Source organism: Megalobrama amblycephala, linkage group LG6 (assembly GCF_018812025.1).
Source record: "Megalobrama amblycephala isolate DHTTF-2021 linkage group LG6, ASM1881202v1, whole genome shotgun sequence".
Classification (NCBI taxonomy): domain Eukaryota; kingdom Metazoa; phylum Chordata; class Actinopteri; order Cypriniformes; family Xenocyprididae; genus Megalobrama; species Megalobrama amblycephala.
In genome coordinates, this window is record NC_063049.1 from 7,853,570 (window position 1) to 7,872,476 (window position 18,907).

An 18,907-nucleotide genomic window follows, 5' to 3' on the forward strand; every position below is an offset into this window, starting at 1 on the left:
TTATTTAAACTAGAAATGAATCGTAACAATGTAATGTCTTTACTGTCACTTTTGATGAATTTTATGCATCCCAGCTGAATAATAATAAAAAAAGCAAAATTTAAAAAAAAGTACTGCTCTTACGACCCCCAAACTTTCAAACCGTATGTAATTTATTTTTTTGTGATTTAGAAATAAAAAAAAGTTCTGTATGTAAATATGTGCATCAGTGTTCTGTGAGAATAAGACAACTGACAAGCCCAGGATTATGTTTAGTCATTTTAGTGTGAAATAAACAGCTGCCCTCAAAAGTGGGCATTGTACAATAGTCCGAAGCTTTCTTGGAAAAATGACCAAATAAAAAATAAAATAAAAGTGACATGTTAAGATGCTATTTATAATGAACAAAATCAAATTAGACTTCACAAACTAAAAGACTAAAAAAAAAAAAAAAAAAAAAAAATGCAATTCTGGATCACTGTGACAGAAGAACAACCCTTTTCAACTCAGAAAACAAAATAGTGTTTCATTCTGGACCTTTTCAAACTGTTCATTACAAACTTGGCTACGGGAACACAAAAATTGGCAATGGTACTCAGAATCGGCAGATAAAGAGACAATCGTGATTAGTTGAAGGAATAAAAACATAAACCGAGAATAATTGTACAGTACCACGTGAAAACAAAGCCATACTTGTACACGGACTGACCGCAAACGAGCGCGTCCTGACCGATGACCTGCCGTGTACGAAAAACAAAAAAAACTCCTACAAATGTTCATTATCAAACTCTTGCGAGGACAATCCCTCCCTTTGAATAAAGGTGTCTGAGACTCACGGCTACAGTAAGCATATGGAGAGGGAGCTCAAAACCTACACGATAACCACCGTGAACAGATACTGTCCCGCAAAGCTTTTGGTTGTTTAACGTCATCTAACACGTCCCTGTAGGCTGTGATTTTGACACAGCGCCGAGACTGTGAGCGGCTCTTTTGGTCCTGAAACACAGTTGTACATATTAATGCTGCAAACCATCAGACATAAACCAACAGTTTTTCTCTCTATTTTATCAAAGAGTGCGAATTCATTTTGGCAAACTACAAACCGATTCATTTCATACAAATGATTCTTGATGCTGATTACAGTCCAGTCCTTTAAAAAAGTAAAGCCGAAGGGAGTTTTTCCTTAGAAAAGCACCACAAATCCAGATTACAATGTATATAAATATCTTTTTGCTCAAAAAAGACTTCATTTCACAACAAATTCATATTGAAAGATCTGATCAACTCCAAGAGGTTTGAGAATTACGGTACATAAAATGCTTTTAATTACATGATTGTTTCATATTTGCCCCGTTTGTCGGGCCGGGGTTTACCTACACAAAATAAAAGCACATAAAAGAAAACAAATGCATTTTCATGAGGAGCATCAGAGACATTTAAAGACACTATTGGACACCTTCATGACTCCCAACAGCAAAATGGCAGGCTTCTTTCTAAAGTTCTCTTTTTTTTTACATCTTCCTCCTTGTATGGAGAACTCACACCACGAATATCACTTACGACCTAGAATTACAATGAAAGAAAGAGCTCGCCCGCAAATGGAAATTCTGCCATTACTTGCTCCCCCGCTTCCTGAAAAGCAGTTCAAACCTACGCCGCCGCATTCCCAATCTTCTGGAACTTTGTGTGAGGAACAGATTTGCAACTTCCCATCCACCCAAAGCTCACGACCACATTCAAAAATGCAGAGTCAACGTCTTTGACATCAGGTTCTCATATATAGTCACTAAACGTTACAGGGCGAACGGTAAACGAGCTGCGGCAGATGGGATTTATGCTGAATAGCAACTTAACTTTTGGTCCATTTCTCACACAATATGATTTCAGATTATTTTGAATAAAGTGCTTGAGTCATAAACTGGCTGTTTTTAAATGGAGAATTTGTCCCTTCTGAAGATTAAAGGGTTAGTTCACCCAAAAATTAAATTACTCGCCCTCATGTCGTTCCACACCCGTAAGACCTTCGTTTGTCTTCGGAACACAAATTAAGATATTTTTGATGAAATCCGAGAGGTTTCTGAAACACACATAGGCAGCAACGTCATTGCACCCTTCAAGGCCCAGAAAGGTACAATTGTTAAAAATAGTCCATGTGACTGCAGTGGTTCAACCTTAATGTTATGAAGCGACGACAATACTTTTTGTGTGCAAAAACAAAACAAAAATAACTTTATTCAACAATTTATTCTCTTCAATGTCAGTGTCCTATGCTGTTCACATTGTAAACACAGTGCAGCGCTTCCAGGTTCTACGTCAGAACGGCGACTCATTATTGGCCGACGCTGTTCACATGAGCAGCACGACATGCGTGTGATGCTGACGCGGGAGCCGGCCAATAACGAGTCGGCGTTCTGACGTAGAACCCGGAAGCGCTCGACGTAGACAGCGTAGGAGAATGACACAGAGGAGAAGATATTGTTGAATAAAGTCGTTATTTTTGCACACAAAAAGTATTCTCGTCACTTCATAACATTAAGGTTGAACCACTGTAGTCACATGGACTATTTGTCTTTAGAACCTTTCTGGACATTGAAAGCGTTGATTATATTGCTGTCTATGGAGGGGTCATATACCTCTCGGATTTCATCAAAAAATATCTTAGGCCTTAGGTCTTTCAGGTGTGGAACGACATGAGGGCGAGTAATTAATGACAGAAATTTCATTTTTTTTGGGCGAACTAACCCTTTAACTGTTGTGTGTAAAGATTCTTCAAAAACAGTTCTTTCCAGAGAAAGCAAACATGTTTGGAATGACATAATGGAGGGGGAAGAAATAATGTGAGAATTTTCACTTTTGGCTAAACTGTTCCTTTAACATCAGCCACCCGTTTGTCACCAGCGCTGCATTCTTTATACAACACGATTATACCCATTCCAACAAGTACACACTGAAACAGATGCTTGACACCCATGAACAACTCAGCCTTTGTACACGACAGCTTATAATACAATATAAGGCATTTCAGTGTTGTATGTGAAAACAAGAAATAATGCTTCCCCCATAAAAAGATGAACAAATCCCCCAATAATTCTATATTTGTAAAATATATATATATGTGTGTGTGTATATATGCATTCACGTAAATGTACATATTTACGTAAAGGAGGGTAAATATGTAAAGGTATAAAAGCAAGGTATATGCGCGAGCGTGGAATCGATGTAGTCAAAATGAAGTCTGAGGTTGCGGGAGAAGAGGGCGTGACGTCGTACAGGAAGAGGCGGAACCTCGGCAGAACGTTCCTCCTGTAAGACTCTTCACGGGTCGTCTCCGCAGCCGTCACATGGTCACTCGGCCACGTCCCCGGCGGACACGGAGACTAACTGCAGAGGGATCTCGGCTGTGGTCAGCTGGTCCTGTGAGCTAGAGGTGTTGACGGTCGCGTTGACGGTGGCGAGGCCCTGCATGGTGCCGGGCTGGATGTTGGTGAGGATGAGTGTGGTCCCGCCCGCCGTGATGATGCTGTCCGAGGACATGGCCCCACCCACGCTGGCCACCACGGCTCCGCCGCCTCCCTTCTTGTTCTGATGCGTCTTTATGTGCTTGGCCAGGTGATCGCTGCGCATGAATCTCTTCGAACACTCTGAACACACAAACTTCTTCTCTCCTGATAATGGTGAAACCATAAATGATATAGAAATGAGAAAAAGAACAGAAAAAAGTGGTTACAAAACCTAGTGAGCTCCCTACATGAAGCCTGCTTAAAAAGCTCATTTAAGATACTAATTTATCTTTTTTAAAAACAAACAAACAAACAAACAAACAACAAAAAAAAACATTGTTTAGCCCAAATCTAAGGCAGCATTTTCTAGGTACACTACCATTCAAACATTTGGGGTCGGTATGATATGTTTTTGAAAGAAGTCTCTTATTCTCATCAAGGCTGCATGTATTTGATCAAAAATATAGTAAAAACAGTAATATTGTTAAATATTCATCAAAATCTAACTTATCCCTGTGAACAAAGCTGAATTTTCAGCATCATTACTCCAGTCTTCAGTGTCACATGATCCTCCAGAAATCATTCTAACATGTGAATTTGAAGTAGGATTTTTGTAACAAAATCTGTCACTTTTTATCAATTTAATGCAAATAAAACAAATTCTTTGGACATATTATATATTAAGTGTCTTTAACTACTATGTGCTTTCATAAATTCATTTTTAGGTACAATGTACTTCTTGTGTTGATGTTGTATTGTGAAACACTTGTGCTGATATTGAGGTGGATACGGGTAAGGTTAGGACAGGTTTGGTGGGATAGGTAGGTTTAAGGGTGAGTTAAGGGGTAAGAGAAGGTCAACAGTGTCATTACAAATGTAGTTAATTAATCACAGCTGTAATTACATGTAGGTATATTTAAAATATAAGTAAATGTAAAAACATGTACGTACACAGTGAGTGCATTGTATCAAATGATACATTTAAATGTTACTACATAGTAGTTAAAGACACTTATTATAAAGGGGAATCAATACTTTCCAAAAAAAAAAAATCCCAGGGTACTGAGTAGGGTTGTCAAAAGTACCAAGTTGGTACTGAAATTTGGAAAACATGAAGATACCAGTATGTCCCTATCATTTTGAGCGCTGCTGAGCGGATTCTTAAACACCTCTGATTGGCCACTGTGTTCACGCACTCAACAGACATGTCTGTGATTGGCTACAATGATCAACGCTTCAAAAACATGTTGTAAACAGACATCTTTGACGCTCTTCACTGAGCGCTTCCACAGATAGTTTGAAAGCAGGCGTCTATCAGCGGATCTCTAATATTTCCACTGATAGAAGGATCCACTGACAAACATCTGCTTTCAAATGCTCTGTGTGTATCTGTGTAAGCGCTCGTTGTTTTTTATTTATTTATTTTTTTTTTTACAGGTGATGTTGGAAGAAAATTGATGCATTTCAGTATTCTAATTTATGTTATTGTGTTATAACACACACACACATATACATATATATATATATATATATATATATATATATATATATATATATATAATTTATTAGGGCCAAAAACAAATTTTTTGCCACACCTGCCAATGGCCAGTAACTGAAAATTTACCAGCCAAAAATATTTTTTACTAGCAATGACATAAAAACAGGCAGAATGACACCAACATTTTAGATTGTCCTTTGTTGTTTCGTTTACATTAAAAATGCAGACAGTAGCAGGATTATTAGGATGCTGTCACTTTAAGACTGAATGCACACATGGATCATGAGTTTTGTGTTTACGTTCACTTAAGACATAACTGACATTAATAGGATACTCGCCGAGACAGGTGTTTTTTGACAATTTTAAGTGCAGGAAGGCATGAAAGAGACCTCAAGTTCATGCGCTGTCTGAGAGACGTGGCTTTCAGGTCATATGCTTCAGATGTTAAAGTTCCAACACAGCGCGCGAGTAACAAATTCCCTTTTGCGTGTTCCAGCGCTTGAATATTTACGTTGGAAAGGCTGAAACTTTAGTGATGATGAAGCACTGACCCGTCAACTGAACAGGGCGTAGTTCACGTTTGTTCACAAACATAGATTTTTACTCTCATTTGGTGCTTTAATTTTAGGCCATATATTATATATATATATATATATATATATATGTGTGTGTGTGCCATAAATTTTCAGCTGCATCAAACATCAAACTCCGTTCCAAATCAGTCTCTAACGAGACTCTATACTGGTCAGGATGTTGTGTTAGACAGTAGCTGCCTATGTAAGCAAGGCACCTAACTAGGTTTTGGAAACAGAGGTAGTCACAGAGGCAGTGAGAAACTTGTGTGTGTGTGTGTGTGTGTGAGAGAGAGAGGGGAAGAGTACCAGTGTGTGTTCTCCTGTGTCGCTGTAATTCATCACTGCGCGTGAACCTCTTCCCACAAAACATCCAGGTGCAGACAAAGGGTCTCTCTCCCGAGTGCCAGCGCAGGTGAGCTCGCAAGTGAGACGTCTTCCCGTATACCTTCCCGCAGCCAGCTATATGGCACACATGCTGTTTCTTCTTGCCCATGTTAGATCCCCTACAACATATAATTAGAAATGTACAGTCAGAATGGAAATATATTACTCACATCCAGTAATGAAGGCATGTAGTCAAACACACACCATAGGGTGTCTGTATTACACAGGAATATAAATTTCACTGTGTCTCAAAACAAAATAAGCTGCTAAAGGAAATGTGTTCTCTCAGCAGTTTGATCTCACCTCCCACCTCCCTCTTTGCAGTTGGGGCAGGTGCATGCGACCCTGCGCAGACGTTTGCCCTCCTGGCTCAATCCCTCCATCTCCTCCTCCACTAAACGAACACGAAGGTGAGAGAGGTCATTGGCATTCAGCGTAGAGCTACTGTCCAGAGGCCACTCCTCCGAATCAGGCTCCTCCTTAATCTGAATATCTATAGAGTATAGTATGATCAGCGTTACACTAACAGCACTGCATATTTACCTGCTAAACACATCTTCCCTCTGTAATGTCACTCTTTACCTTGTTTACTCTATAGGGCCCTAAGATTTACATGAACACACTACAGAATCACAGAATCCACTCATAAAAATGGAATTTACAGTGTGACGTGGAATGTCACGGAATTTGGCAAGCATTTGAAGAATAAATTAAAAGAAAAAAAAAAAAAAAAAAAGCAATATGGACAAGTGTGAATATAAAACCAACATGAAATTTAAAGTCTGGTTGTTCTGTGCGTTTCTGTGTGAATGAGCACCGCATGTTTGGTCTACTACACATGCTGAAGCATGCGTGGCGCTCGAGGTGTTTTCAGCGTCTGCAGCCTCACTATAGCCTCGTTTCCACCGAAATTACCCACAACAATTTGTCAGAGGAACTTTTTTCCCCAGGAACTTCTTTCCCTGTTTTCACTGCAGTCTAAAGCACCGTGAAGATTCGTCCAGTGACATAGGACTGCGCTAGGGCTGCACAATTACTTGGACGTTTAGAAGAAAAAAACATTGAAATCGCGCTTAAACGATTTGGCTTATCACAAAGTTGCGATTATTTTTTTTATGCGTGGCTTGTCAATGAACTATGGCTCCAAATGCTAATCCATCTGAAAGCACTGCGAGTTTGAATCGTTTATAATGTGCATTTGAAAAAGCAACATGCGTCAAACATCTTTCCAGACATGAGAAGCATTTATTAACATCTTGTCCAACAAACATTTAATTACATGTTTTTACTTCAAACTCACTTCATAATGACAGTTGAGCATCCTTCTGTGAGATGATGTGGCTTCTTACACAGAATAAGGCAGTCGTGTGTTTATTAGTCTATTACTCAGCTACAGCGATAGTATGGGATTTCCTGGAATGATGCGCATTTCAGATGGAGAAGCATTTACTACTGATCACAGAGCCGTACAGCTCTGACAAGCTGCGCATAAGATAATCGCAGCCTTTGCCAAATCGTGTGTGATAAAATTGTGATAAATTGTGCAGCCCTAGACTGCGCGCAACTTTCCAGTTCCCGCTGGATTTCGTCCTATGCATATAAGCTTAATAAAGCCTGAATTTTGTCGTCGGTCCATCGGCCATAATTTTTAAACTTCATTGATTCGAATAGCAAACAACTCATACTGCATGCACCACAACAGACTTTTAAAATTGGTGGTTGAAATAAAATGCTACATGGAGTCAACCAATCAAAATGCTGCATGAACTAAACCAATCAACATGTTCAGCACCCAAGTCCCACCTCTTAAATTTCCTGAATTTTGAAAAAGTACCACCACGTGAGCAGGGACTTTCTGAGGGGGAAATTTTTACCCGGAATTTCATTCAGACCCTGGTTCCTGCGGTCGAAATACGCAGAGTACCAACTCAAAGTCCCTAGTTCCTGGAGAAAGTTCCTGCGGTGGAAACGCGGCTTATATGAGGACACTCTATATGAATTTTATGAGCATTTTACCATTTTATTTGATAAAACTATTGTTAGATGCACATAGAAACACATAGAAACATCAAAATAAAACTTTCATTTAACTTGAAGAAATCATAACAGAAATATATTACTATTGTACATTAAAATGTACTTCATAAAGTCATAACAATAATAATAATAGAGTTTAAACCATTAAATACCACAAAATATCAAATTTTATTAATATTATTACATTTAATATTATATTAATAATATTAAAATTTTATTCAATTACAATTTAAAATATTTCATTTCAAACAGAAGACACAGAATTTCTGAAACAAAATAAATAAAACGTTTCAGAGGACACTACAATTGTTAATAATTTAATGCATTATTCAATTGTTTTATTAATTTAATTTGATTAATTTCACAAATCGTAATCAATGAACATTAAAACAGAACCCAGACTAATTAAATTAGAAAAAGAAATTAGAAAAGAATGAAACAGATTTCATAGGGCCCTGCATTTATCTACCATGTTTTTCTTCCCTAAATCAGTGGTTCTCAACTCTGGTCCTGGAGGAACCCCAGCACTGCACCTTTTTGATGTCTCCCTAATCAAACACACCAGATTCAACTCAACAGCTCGTTAGTAAAGACTCCAAGACAGGGGTGTACAGTCCTGCTCCTGGAGGGCCACTGTCCTGCAAAGTTGAGTTCCAACCCCAATTAAACACACCTGAACCAACTAACCAAGGTCTTACTACACATGCTAGCAACTTCCAGGCAGGTGTGTTGAGGCAAGCTGGAGGTAAACTCTGCAGGACAGTGGCCCTCCAGGACAGAGTCTGGACACCCCTGCTCCAAGATCTCAAATAAGTGTGTCAGAAAAGAGAGACATCAAAAATGAGCAGTGTAATTTGGGACCAGGATTGGGAACCCCTATCCTGAGTAATAGGCTTACTACAGACATTTTCATCACCCTTCCTGAAGCACCAGCTGCTGTACCTCCAGTGCTGTCTGTGTCCTCGGACTGCTGGAACTGAATGCCTGCCTGGCCCACAGTGTTAACCGTCACCGACTGCAGGTTAGGCATCTGTCCTGAGGTCAGGCTGACTGGTGTACCGCCCTGACCCAGAGACAGTGTTTGCACCGGGGCAAGAGTGATCTGCTGAGTTGGAGCTGTCTGGAGCTGAAGGTTCTGGAGATTCTGTACTCCTTGCACCTGCAGGGACAGATTGGAACAGGAGAACAGAGTAGTGGAATGTTTATATAATTATAATGATAAAAATACAACTATTTTTGCTAACATTTTTAACAGCAGAATATGGTAAAGCTAAAAAGGTAACACAAAAATGAAAATTCTGACATTATTTACTCACCCTCATGTTATTCCAAACTAGGGATTCTAACGATTAATGGACGATCCATTACTTGTTGATAATTTAATCGATAAAACATATTGATGGTCGATAGTTTTGAGGTGCGTGCGGCTCATGTGCAAAATTTGTGCAGCAGACACACAAGAAAAAAATGAAGCAAGCATGCCATAGTTAAGTATTCTAAGTATATTAATGTCTTAACGCCATGCAATGGATTAGAAAGGCTAGCCATTTATTTTAAAACATAATTAGCCAAGGGTCCAAATAACCCTCAAAACAAGTCATTTTACTGAACATAAAGACTACTTGTGTAAACGCCACAATAAAAGTACATAGAATGAACAATTAATAAGATCCTGGTTGATAAGTGATGATCTTCCAGCACTGTTTCACCTCCTATTCTATGGCGCATGGTAAATCAAGACCTATCAATCTGAGTGATCAAACCAATCCAAATACGCTCCAGCTGTAAAACAGTGTCCGACTGGTCTCTACACACTATACCCACCCGCTACACCTGAGATCCAGTTTCAATTGGTTGAACTTTCAAATGACATTTGAAAACATTGCGTCATGATCGTGATCAGATCCCGGATGTCCTATATCTTTAGCCAAGCAGCATGTCATGTCACTCCGTGATCTACGCATTGTTGTCTTATGTTGTGTTCAAGACAACCTGCTCTCAATAGATATGTGATCTACTATGGTTTACTAATGTTTTGTAAAGTTACAAACCGAAACGTGGCGCAAAAACATGTGTATACTGTTTACACATGCATCGACAGCAATTTTTCATACAAATACTTTGGTCTGTAATTAAAACAAATATGCTTTTCGTATTCTGCTTGTTGAGACCTTTTCAATGATACATGACAAGTCTATCTGTTATGTATGATAATTTTACAGATCACATTTTCATGTAAAGCAGTTATTTTTTCATGCTATGAAAACAGAGTACTTCTAATGTCAGCAAATTTAAAAGCACTTGTTAAGTGATGGTCATATTCCTTATATTCACTGTAAACCCAAGCTTCTAGGCTTTAAAACGACTCCTATTTTGTGTTGTTTAAGCAAGTGATTAAGTAACGTGATAACTAAATTAAATCCGTTTATACAGCTTTCATATCTCTTCAGAAGATGGATTAAACCGCTCAATTCATATGGATTCGTTTTACAACACCTTCATTTCACTTTTAAGTTCTGGTTACCTGGACTTTCATTTCATTAAAAATGATCTTAATTTGGGTTTTGAAGATGAACCAAAGTCTTATGTATTTGGAATGACATGAGGATGAGTAAATGATGACAATTTTCATTTTTGGGTGAACTATCCCTTTAAGCATTCAGTGTTATGAGACAATTTAAAAATAGTTATTTAAAAGAGCCTGTCTGCATTCCTACATTGTCACATTGTAAGTCACGGTGGTAAAATTGAAACCAACAGTAACCAATCTCAAAATTAAAAATGTATTTTTGACATTTTGTAGACTTTCTTTACTGCATTTCAAAAAAAAAAAAAAAAGCTTAATTCCCAACCCTAAAACTGTAATTTAAACAAATCCGTTACAAATGATTTATAACCAAAGGATTGATTTTCTTTTACTAGTTTATTAAACACTGCATAATCCTGCACCTTATTTCACCTTATTTCCTGTCTGTTGAGACAAATCATAGTTTAAGATCCTCTAGTGCTGGTCTTTTGGCACATTATACAGTAAATCATAAGCAATCTGGATCCAGTGGTACTTCTTTTAGCCACTATGCTCCAAACATTTGAAATTGTCTACCAAATGAAGTGGAAGAGGCTACTAGCATTCATATTTTTAAAAGACAGGTTAAGGCATATCTTTTTTTAAAGTTGCTTATGAGTATAACAATGTTGTGTGACGTTGTGTGTAAGTTTTTATTTTATTTCCTGATCCTCTTATAGTTTTTTTTGAGCATTTTATATTGATTTTGGGGTGAAACTGTATTGCCCATTTCTTTATTTTACATTGTGAACCTTTTATAGTCGTTTTCGAATATTTTTATATTGATATTGTGTGAAATTGTCTTTCCCAATATTTGTTTTTATGCTTGTGAAGCACTTTGAGTTGTTTATAAAAGTGCTTTACAATTAAATATTTTTTATTATTATAGCTACATACCTGGAAGGTCTGCCACTGTATCTGTCCTGACGGTGTGACGGTTTGGGCCTGGATGAGGAATGTTCCTGGGTTGATGAGCTGGATGTTCTGCAGAGACTGCTGGGCCTGTGCAGACACCTGACCATCACCGGTCTGCAAGGGCAGCTGCTGTAACTGGATGACCTGCTGCCCTCCCGACACCTGCACCGTGCCCTGACTGAGGTAGCCCGATCCGTCTCCCTGCTCTCCCGCCACAGGCTGCGTCAACACTCCCGTGCCGTCTATCGTGCTGGCCTGCTGCTGTGAGGACGAGGAGGATGCTGAAGATGTGGTAGGCACAAACATGTCTGCATTTGAGTTGAGCGTCTGCTGCTGTTCCCCTGCTTTCTCCGAGCCTTCAGAGTTCTCCACGCTCTGATTGGTCATGATCAGCTGTCCGTCAGCCGTGACGCCGGTCGCTATTGGCTGGGCCCCCGAGAGCCCGAGAGAGTCCAGATCCACGCTGTTTATGGGCACAAAGGTAATGTTACCAGGCAAACCCAGAGGCACGTTAGTGACCACCTGACCCTGACTGCTGAAGGCGGAGCTTCCCAGAGACATCTGGTGCACTTGGCCAGACTGGGTCATGAGGTGCTGACTGTTGCGGATAACGTCGGCTGCCGTCGTCCCCGTGACGCTGATAGTCTGGGTGCCGTCTGGGAGGATCTGGATCTGCCCTGCGGCGTCCTGCGCCATCGAGCCCCCCTCGACGGCAGAGGCAGAGAATCCCAGCTGCCCGTCGGCCGTCTGCACCTGAGGGATGACTTGGTATTGGATGTTAGGCACTGCGCCGGCAGACGTGTCGGTCCCTGACGTGAGTAAGATGGGCTGGCTCTGGAGACCCTGGAGGCTCTGGAGAGGAAGAACATACTGTCCGTTGGACGTGACGATACCCGTGCCCGGGAGATGCAGGACGCCCGAGTCGTCCTTTACCGCCTCCCACCTTTCAGACGACCCTGTTAACTGCACTGAGAGGTCTGCGTTCTGGGGAGGGAAACAAAATAGTTTCACATAAGAAAAAAATATTCAAAGTGATGCCACAACATTGCACGTACACCGTAAAATATCTTGCTGTTACTATGGTGACTAATGCAAAACATGGGCAAACCCATCCTATGTAAGAGAATAGTTAGAATTTGGTCTGAAACACTGAAAGGTATCATGTGACCCTCAAAGGAATCCAATTCTCTGCTAATATAGCAATAATTAACTAAATTGCAAGAAAAAATTCAATGAAATGGGGAAAAGGCTCAGTGAGTTTCAAATACAATAAAATAGAGTGGAATTTGTGAATTTGGATTTATTATGGACGTTTTTCATCACTGGATTAAGTCTCTTATCGATGGAAAACAACATTTGGTTGTGCTTAGTGTTGTCAAAAGTACCGACTTCGATACCAAGTTGGTACTGAAATTTTAAAAATGTGACGATTTGAGCGCTGTTGGGCGGATTCGTAAACACCTGATTGGCCATTGTGTTCATGCACTCAACAGATATGTCTGTGATTGGCTACAATGATCAACACATGTGAGCGTTTGAAAGCACACAGAAGTGTCTGAATTTGAAAGTGTTTTGAAAGCAGAAGTCTATCAGCGGAGTTGCTTTCAAACTCTCCCGCGTGTATCTGTGTAAGCGCTCGATGAAGAGTGTCAAAGATGTCTATTTACAACAGGTTTTTGAAGCGTTGTTCATTGTAGCCAATCACAGACATGTCTGATGTGCGTGTGAACACAATGACCAATAAGAGGCGTTTACGAATCTACTCAACAGCGCTCAAAGTGTCACATTTTTAAAATTCCAGTACAGACTTGGTGTCAAAGTTGGTACTTTTGACAACACTATTGTGCCAATATCTGCATTTGTGTACTAGCTTGAACATTTTCACCACACTTTCACTTCACTTCATGTGTATTGTCTCATGATTAATTGTTTGTATATTCTCGCTTCTTTAAGTCACTAGATATTTATTGGTCCCAGTCCATTCATTGGCCACCTGATGCACATACAAAAAAAATTACATCAGCAGGCGTAAAAGTTAAATGTGTGCACTCTACAGAAAGGTGAACTAATCAAAACTGTGTCAACTAATCTTATCTATGAACTAATCTTATCCAAGTCAAAGTTCTGCTTTAAATAATCAGTACTTATTACTTCTGGCGGGACAAACATAAATGCTACAAAAATACCCAATCATTTCTTCCATTTTTCTGTACAGCTGTGAAACTGCCATTAATCAAGGTACATGCTATATTTAATTTTTCACAAGTGAAAATTGGTCTAAAGAAAGTTTCCAGAGTATTTTTTTTTTGTCAACAAGCGTGCATTTGTTTGAACAAAAACACAGTAAAACTAATATTCTGAAATATTATTACAATTTAAAACATATTTTCTGTGAATATATAGTAAAATATAATTTATTCCTGTGAACAAGGCTGAATTTTCAGCATCATTACTACCAGTCTTCAGTGTCACATGATCCTTCAGAACACATAGCAGTATTTGTCATCACTTTTGATTAATTGCAATTACAATCCATCCTTGCTGAATAAGTACTAATTTTCTTTTAAAAAAGTGTGTGTTTATGTATAGTGTTAATTTCATTGACGAATAATTTGTGATAATTTTTGTCAATTACATTTTTTCACGGACGAAAACTAAATAAAAATGCGTTTTGAATGACTAAAACTATGACTAAAATCTACTCTAATTTTCATCAACAAATAAAAACGAGACGAAAACGAAAGAGAGGGACGATTTGGGAAGATATCCAGTCAGACTGCTGTCCTGTGTGGAAGATGCGCACATTTGAAGTGTAATGTACTGATCTAACCGCGGGAAAACGCGGCGCTGTTGTGCGCTCTACAGGCTCGTCCGGCAGCGCTTCAGACTGCTTCACAATTAACGAATAGCACACATTTATGCCAAGCGATTGCTAATGTTGATAAATGTTGATGACAATGCTTACTACACAATGTTTATATGGTCATAAGTTTAGACGGTTGTAAGAATGCATATTTTATCTCACTCATCTGAACTTAAATGAGCAGCCTGCTACAGTGTAGACTGCAGACATTTCAGAATAAGAGTCTGGTTTATAATTATTAATCATTATTGTTATTTTGTTTACACAATAAACTGTATTTAATTTAATTTCTATTTAATTCATAGTAAAACTACTGTATCTTGTCACTGGAAGGAAAGACTAACAACATTATTTAACACATTAATCAATTTATTTTACAGGTATAAGGGTTATTATAATTAACTAAACCTAAAACCATAAAAAACAATCTTCATTACTTGAAATAAACGTTAACTGAAATTAAAAAAATAAATACATAAAAATGTAAACTTATTTTATTTCATCTAGTTTTCAAGCTTTAGCTTAACCTGGTGTACTAAAATAACTAAAACATAAATAAACTATATAGACATTTAAAAGCAAAAACTAAAAGACAAACACAAAAAATTACTAAAACTACAATAAAAAGCAGAAAAACTAAAAATCAAATCTAATCAAAATTTTAAACAAAAACTGTAACAGTACCTCAATGATAAGTGTGTTGATGCCTGGCAAGTACTGAATGGAGCCCTTTCGTATCTTTTTGCACTTGAACGGTCAAAAACCGTCCGTTTTGGTGTGTAAAGAACAGTTGGTTGTCTTAAAGGTTTAGTTCACCCAAAAATGAAAATTCTGTCATTTATTACTCACCCTCATGCCGTTCCACACCCGAAAGACCTTCGTTAATCTTCAGGACGCAAAATCTTCACATTTCCTCTCTCAAGATCCATTAATGTACTAAAAACATATTTAAATCAGTTCATGTGAGTACAGTGGTTCAATATTACTATTATAAAGCGACGAGAATTTTTTTGGAGCGCCAAAAAAACAAAATAACGACTTGTATAGTGATGGCCGATTTCAAAACACTGCTTCAGGAAGCTTCAGAGTGTTATGATTCTTCTGTGTTGAATGATGATTCGGATCGCGTGTCAAACTGCTGAAATCACGAATCGTGATTCGACACGCCGATTCATAACGCTCCGATGCTTCCTGAAGCAGTGTTTTGAAATCGGCCATCACTATACAAGTCCTTATTTTGTTTTTGTGGGACTCCAAAAATATTCTCGTCGCTTTATAATATTAATATTGAACCACTGTACTCATATGAACCGATTTAAATATGTTTTTAGTACATTAATGGATCTTGAGAGAGGAAATGTCATTGCTGGCTATGGAGGCCTCACTGAGTCATTGGATTTCAACAAAAATATCTCAATTTGCTTTCTGAAGATGAACGAAGGTCTTACGGGTGTGAAACGACATGAGGGTGAGTAATTAAATGACAGAATTTTCATTTTTGGGTGAACTAACCCTTTAAGTGAACATAAACAGTTTGGAGAATATCAGATGTATGTCAGTGTTTTGGATCTGTGTAGTGTTAGAGAAATGCTTACTTAATGCATTACAATTTAGCTAAATTAGATTTTAGTCAACTAAAACTAGACTAAAACAATTTCCGATTACTAAAATATGACGAAAACTATATGTCATTTTAGTCGAAAGACTATGACTAAATCTAACATCAATATTTGCGGTCAAAATTAACACTGCTACATGAATCTCTCACAGTTTTGCTTTCTGTGAAAATTAAATGACACAGCCCATTATTTGACTTTTTCCATGTTGGTCTGATATAAACAAATAAGCAAGTAAAACAAAAACTATGATTGGTCAGTCTGGTCTGTGAATAGCTGTGAATAGCTGTGAATATGATTGGCCTTCCTGTGAATAATTCCTGGTAAGAACGAGATGCACTGTGAGTGAACCACACTATAATGTATTCAGTCTAAACTCACTAGATCAGTGCTTCTCTATATCCTGCGCTTTAAGTTTGGGGAGTAAACACGCACTCACTCAAAGTAAACAAGCCCTAGTTCACACTCAAACCACGGTAAGGTCGAATAAAGGTGATACATCAGTAGTTGCAGACTTACCACCCCAGCAGCATTATTCGAGTTTGCCCCGTTCTCTGCTCCGGGGGCGGGCGAACCGAGGCCGGTGCAAGTGGCGGCGAGCAGGGCGAGCGGCGAGGGCTGTCCGTCCTGACGATGGGCGGGTTTAATACATGAAAGGGGGTGGCCACACAGGAAGTACCAGTGTTTTAACAGAACAAAGTGAAAACTTCACTAAAGCACATGCATTAGAGAATAAGAGAGGAGAGGATTTGATGTGATTTACCTGATCCGCGCCGCCGCCGTCCTGAGCGCTGCTGCTGTCCGCCATGACTCCCGCTTTCACTGGCCCTTCAGGCGCTTCAACACACAACAACACAAAACAGCTGTTAGAGCCCGTCTACACCGCGCGCCTGCTGCACACACGGCTTCATCGCGCACAATAGAGGCGTTTTGTTGCTTTATAGATCACTTGAGCTCTGTATTTATTTCCTGCGCGGATCTTAAACTCTCTCAGATTCACCCGCCTGCTAGCGTTAGCCTAGCTTAGCATGAACATAGCCTGCACAAAGATTCAAAGCCACCATTCTCACGCTCTCCAAATCCTACGTACCGGTCATTACGTGAGTTCTGTAAAGAAGACTGATGTCTGCGTTTAATTACACTCCGAGCATGATTATTTTAATCGGTGCCTGCGCTCGCTTTAGTCCAGTTTGTTTTTTTCCTAATTTGATTGACGGCGGGGCTTCCACTTCGCCAACTGCGTCACCAGCAGGAAGTCCCGCCCTTCGTCTCTCTTCTCATTGGAGGTCAGGTTGGAGAACTCGGCTTTTGATTGGATGGACGGGATGTCTGTCACTTTGACCGGGTTGCTTCCTATGTTTCGATGTCCTACAACTCAAGTTTTGTTCGTGAAGATGAACGGTTTCCGTCAGTATGGGGAACGACAGGATTTGTTTTGTTATTGTTTTTGAGGCGTTTACCTAATTGTTTGTCTTTTTAGTTTATTATTACGAAAGTCTTGTTTTTTTCCTTCACATATTTTGCAAGAATAAGTCTGTTTGCCTGCCAGTTTTTATTCAAACAAGCAGGGAAACTGATGATACATCTTTTTTTTTTTTTTTCATGGTCTTATAATCAACAATTAAGAGGTTTATGGTTTCATGTAAGAGGCCACTTGAGCTCTGTCAAGTGTTTCTCAAGTAACAGGAGTGATTAATGATAATCAGTCATTTCTGCAGCTCAGCCTGAACACTGAAGGGAGCAGCATCTTTCACAAAGATGAGCCAAACTGATGCGTGTATACATTAGATAAAAGTTTACCCTTTTAAAAAATCTTCCCAGAATATAGAGAGTAGACATGAACATGAAAAAACCTCTCACATACCCCATATCACAAGAAGAAACAACACAAGGTGCTAAAAGAGAATGCACTCGCATACAAACACTGACATATTGATGTACAAACCCGATTCCAAAAAAGTTGGGACACTGAACAAATTGTGAATAAAAAAGGAATGCAATAATTTACAAATCTCATAAACTTATATTTTATTCACAATAGAATATAGATAACATATCAAATGTTGAAAGTGAGACATTTTGAAATGTCATGCCAAATATTGTCTCATTTTGGATTTCATGAGAGCTACACATTCCAAAAAAGTTGGAACAGGTAGCAATAAGAGGTCGGAAAAGTTAAATATACATATAAGGAACAGCTGGAGGACCAATTTGCAACTTATTAGGTCAATTGGCAACATGATGGGGTATAAAAAGAGTCTCTCAAAGTGGCAGTGTCTCTCAGAAGTCAAGATGGGCAGAGGATCACCAATTCCCCCAATGCTGTGATGAAAAATAGTGGAGCAATATCAGAAAGGAGTTTCTCATAGAAAAATTGCAAAGAGTTTGAAGTTATCATCATCTACAGTGCATAATATCATCCAAAGATTCAGAGAATCTGGAACAATCTCTGTGCATAAGGGTCAAGGCCGGAAAACCACACTGGATGCCCGTGATCTTCGGGCCCTTAGACGGCACTGCATCACATACAGGAATGCTACTGTAATGGAAATCACAACATGGGCTCAGGAATACTTCCAGAAAACATTGTCGGTGAACACAATCCACCGTGCCATTCGCCGTTGCCGGCTAAAACTCTATAGGTCAAAAAAGAAGCCATATCTAAACATGATCCAGAAGCGCAGGCGTTTTCTCTGGGCCAAGGTTCATTTAAAATGGACTGTGGCGAAGTGGAAAACTGTTCTGTGGTCAGACGAATCAAAATTTGAAGTTCTTTTTGGAAAACTGGGACGCTATGTCATCCGGACTAAAGAGGACAAGGACAACCCAAGTTGTTATCAGCGCTCAGTTCAGAAGCCTGCATCTCTGATGGTATGGGGTTGCATGAGTGCGTGTGGCATGGGCAGCTTACACATCTGGAAAGGCACCATCAATGCTGAAAGGTATATCCAAGTTCTAGAACAACATATGCTCC

At 39.1% G+C, this 18,907-nt stretch overlaps 1 protein-coding gene across 2 annotated transcripts; it reads right to left on the minus strand.

Moving 5' to 3' along the window:
* Positions 1 to 2,938: 2,938 nt before the first annotated feature.
* sp3a (sp3a transcription factor) lies at positions 2,939 to 17,180 on the minus strand. 2 transcript variants are annotated; one of them, XM_048192801.1, is made up of 8 exons: positions 17,024 to 17,180; positions 16,697 to 16,770; positions 16,453 to 16,560; positions 11,437 to 12,438; positions 8,916 to 9,132; positions 6,240 to 6,330; positions 5,859 to 6,055; positions 2,939 to 3,644 (listed from the first exon to the last, which is right to left on the minus strand). In XM_048192801.1, the coding sequence occupies exons 1-8, from the start codon at positions 17,028 to 17,030 to the stop codon at positions 3,325 to 3,327; spliced, it is 2,016 nt and encodes a 671-aa protein (XP_048048758.1). In that variant the 5' UTR covers positions 17,031 to 17,180; the 3' UTR covers positions 2,939 to 3,324. The 2 variants fall into 2 exon arrangements, with proteins under 2 accessions (XP_048048758.1, XP_048048757.1); XM_048192800.1 differs by having other exon boundaries at positions 6,240 to 6,429.
* Between the last annotated feature and the right edge of the window lie 1,727 nt (positions 17,181 to 18,907).

Coding starts and splice junctions, on each gene's coding strand:
- sp3a (XM_048192800.1), bottom strand. Junction 12,439..16,452: donor CGAATAATGCTGCTGGGGTG/GTAAGTCTGCAA, acceptor TTCCCTCCCCAG/AACGCAGACCTCTCAGTGCA. Junction 9,133..11,436: donor TACAGTGGCAGACCTTCCAG/GTATGTAGCTAT, acceptor CTGTCCCTGCAG/GTGCAAGGAGTACAGAATCT.